Source organism: Mandrillus leucophaeus, unplaced genomic scaffold, assembly GCF_000951045.1.
Source record: "Mandrillus leucophaeus isolate KB7577 unplaced genomic scaffold, Mleu.le_1.0 Scaffold53, whole genome shotgun sequence".
NCBI lineage: Eukaryota > Metazoa > Chordata > Mammalia > Primates > Cercopithecidae > Mandrillus > Mandrillus leucophaeus.
Genome location: NW_012105697.1, coordinates 2,413,768 through 2,415,121, shown reverse-complemented (window position 1 = coordinate 2,415,121; position 1,354 = coordinate 2,413,768). Strand labels below are relative to the sequence as shown.

The window sequence follows — 1,354 nt, the reverse complement described above, 5'->3', positions numbered from 1 at the left end:
GGGGTTTCACCGTGTTAGCCAGGATGGTCTCGATCTCCTGACCTCATAATCCGCCCACCTCGGCCTCCTGAAGTGGTGGAATTACAGGTGTGAGCTATCGCGCCCAGCCATGAGAGCTACTTTCAAGTTCTCATAGTGAGTCTGATTGTCTTTTTTCCCTCTACAGTCTGTGGTCAACTTGCTCGGCAAAGAATATCTTATGCTGGACTCAGATGTCGAGATGGCTGAAGCCCCCGCCAGTGTCAGGGATGATCCGAGAGGCATGTCCAGCCAGCGGGCCTCCTCTGTGAACCAGATGTGTCCATGGAAAGGCCAGGCCCGCCGAGAGCTGCAGACCCTGCCCAGGGTCCTTGCACCGTCCAGGAGGCAGGTGAGTGTGTGAGGCCTTGGTGTCTGGGTGGAGGTGAGAGAAGGAACGGGAAGAAGTCGTGTGGCTGCTGGGCTGATTGACAGATTTGGCACAGGACAAGATTAGAACCATTCCCCATGGACATGGTATATCCCCAGACATTCATTCCTGAGCCATCTCAGAGAGGGAAACCTCATCTACTTCTCCCTCCACCATGAGAGCTTTTAGCATTGAGGGTGGGGGTTAAGAAATGGTCTCAGTGAAGTGAGGGAGGCAGTTGGCACAGATGAATGAAGATCCCTTCCCCATAGCCAGTTACCTCAAAGACATTTCATGTAATAATTCAGCAAGGAACCCACTTTCTACAGATTGTCAATTTCTTAATTGGAGGAATATTTCTCAACTGGGGTGATTATGCCTTTCCGGACACATGGCCATGTCTGGAGATGCTCTTGTTTGGCATTCTCGGGGGTGGTGCGGTGTTAGTAGCATCTAGAGGGTGGAGGCGGGGTCTCCGCTCTGCACAGCAGCGCCCCCTCCAGGAGGGTGATGCAGTTGCAATGCCAATGGTGCCAGGGGTGAGGGGCCTCCACCTAGAGTCATGCTCCTTCCAGCCTCAGGGGCAGGGAGACGTTGGCACAGCGGGAAGAAATATGCTCAGAGAACCACAGGGTGAAAACCACCAGGCACAGGAGCTGATTTAGAATATGGAGGGTGCAGATCAGGGACAGACTCAGACGTGAGGTGGTGATGTTTACTGGGGGTGAGGGGGTGGTCCACAGGAAGTCTGCACATATTTCCACACCTGTGTCATTAGAAGAGTTGGTGCATCCAATCAGAAGGGGACAGACATGTCCGTGCTTCCCCCGGTTTAGACGTGGAGTCATTGCTCTTGGTTTTCCGTTGTCAGGAGGACTTCCGACTGCCAAAGACTATTGTCATGAAAGGAGGTCCAAAGACTCTGAGACCCAAGCCGACTTTGGAGAAGCGTCTGAACGTAGACAG

The 1,354-nt window shown here is 53.2% G+C and overlaps 1 protein-coding gene across 1 annotated transcript in view; it reads left to right on the top strand.

Moving 5' to 3' along the window:
- The window catches only part of ZSCAN5B (zinc finger and SCAN domain containing 5B), a 4,363-nt gene that overhangs the window by 1,142 nt on the left and 1,867 nt on the right, over nt 1-1,354 (top strand). Inside the window, exons 2-3 of the mRNA XM_011997036.1 lie at nt 165-376; nt 1,263-1,346. Coding sequence (XP_011852426.1) covers nt 165-376; nt 1,263-1,346 — 296 coding nt within the window. The remainder of the gene's footprint in view (nt 1-164; nt 377-1,262; nt 1,347-1,354) is intronic.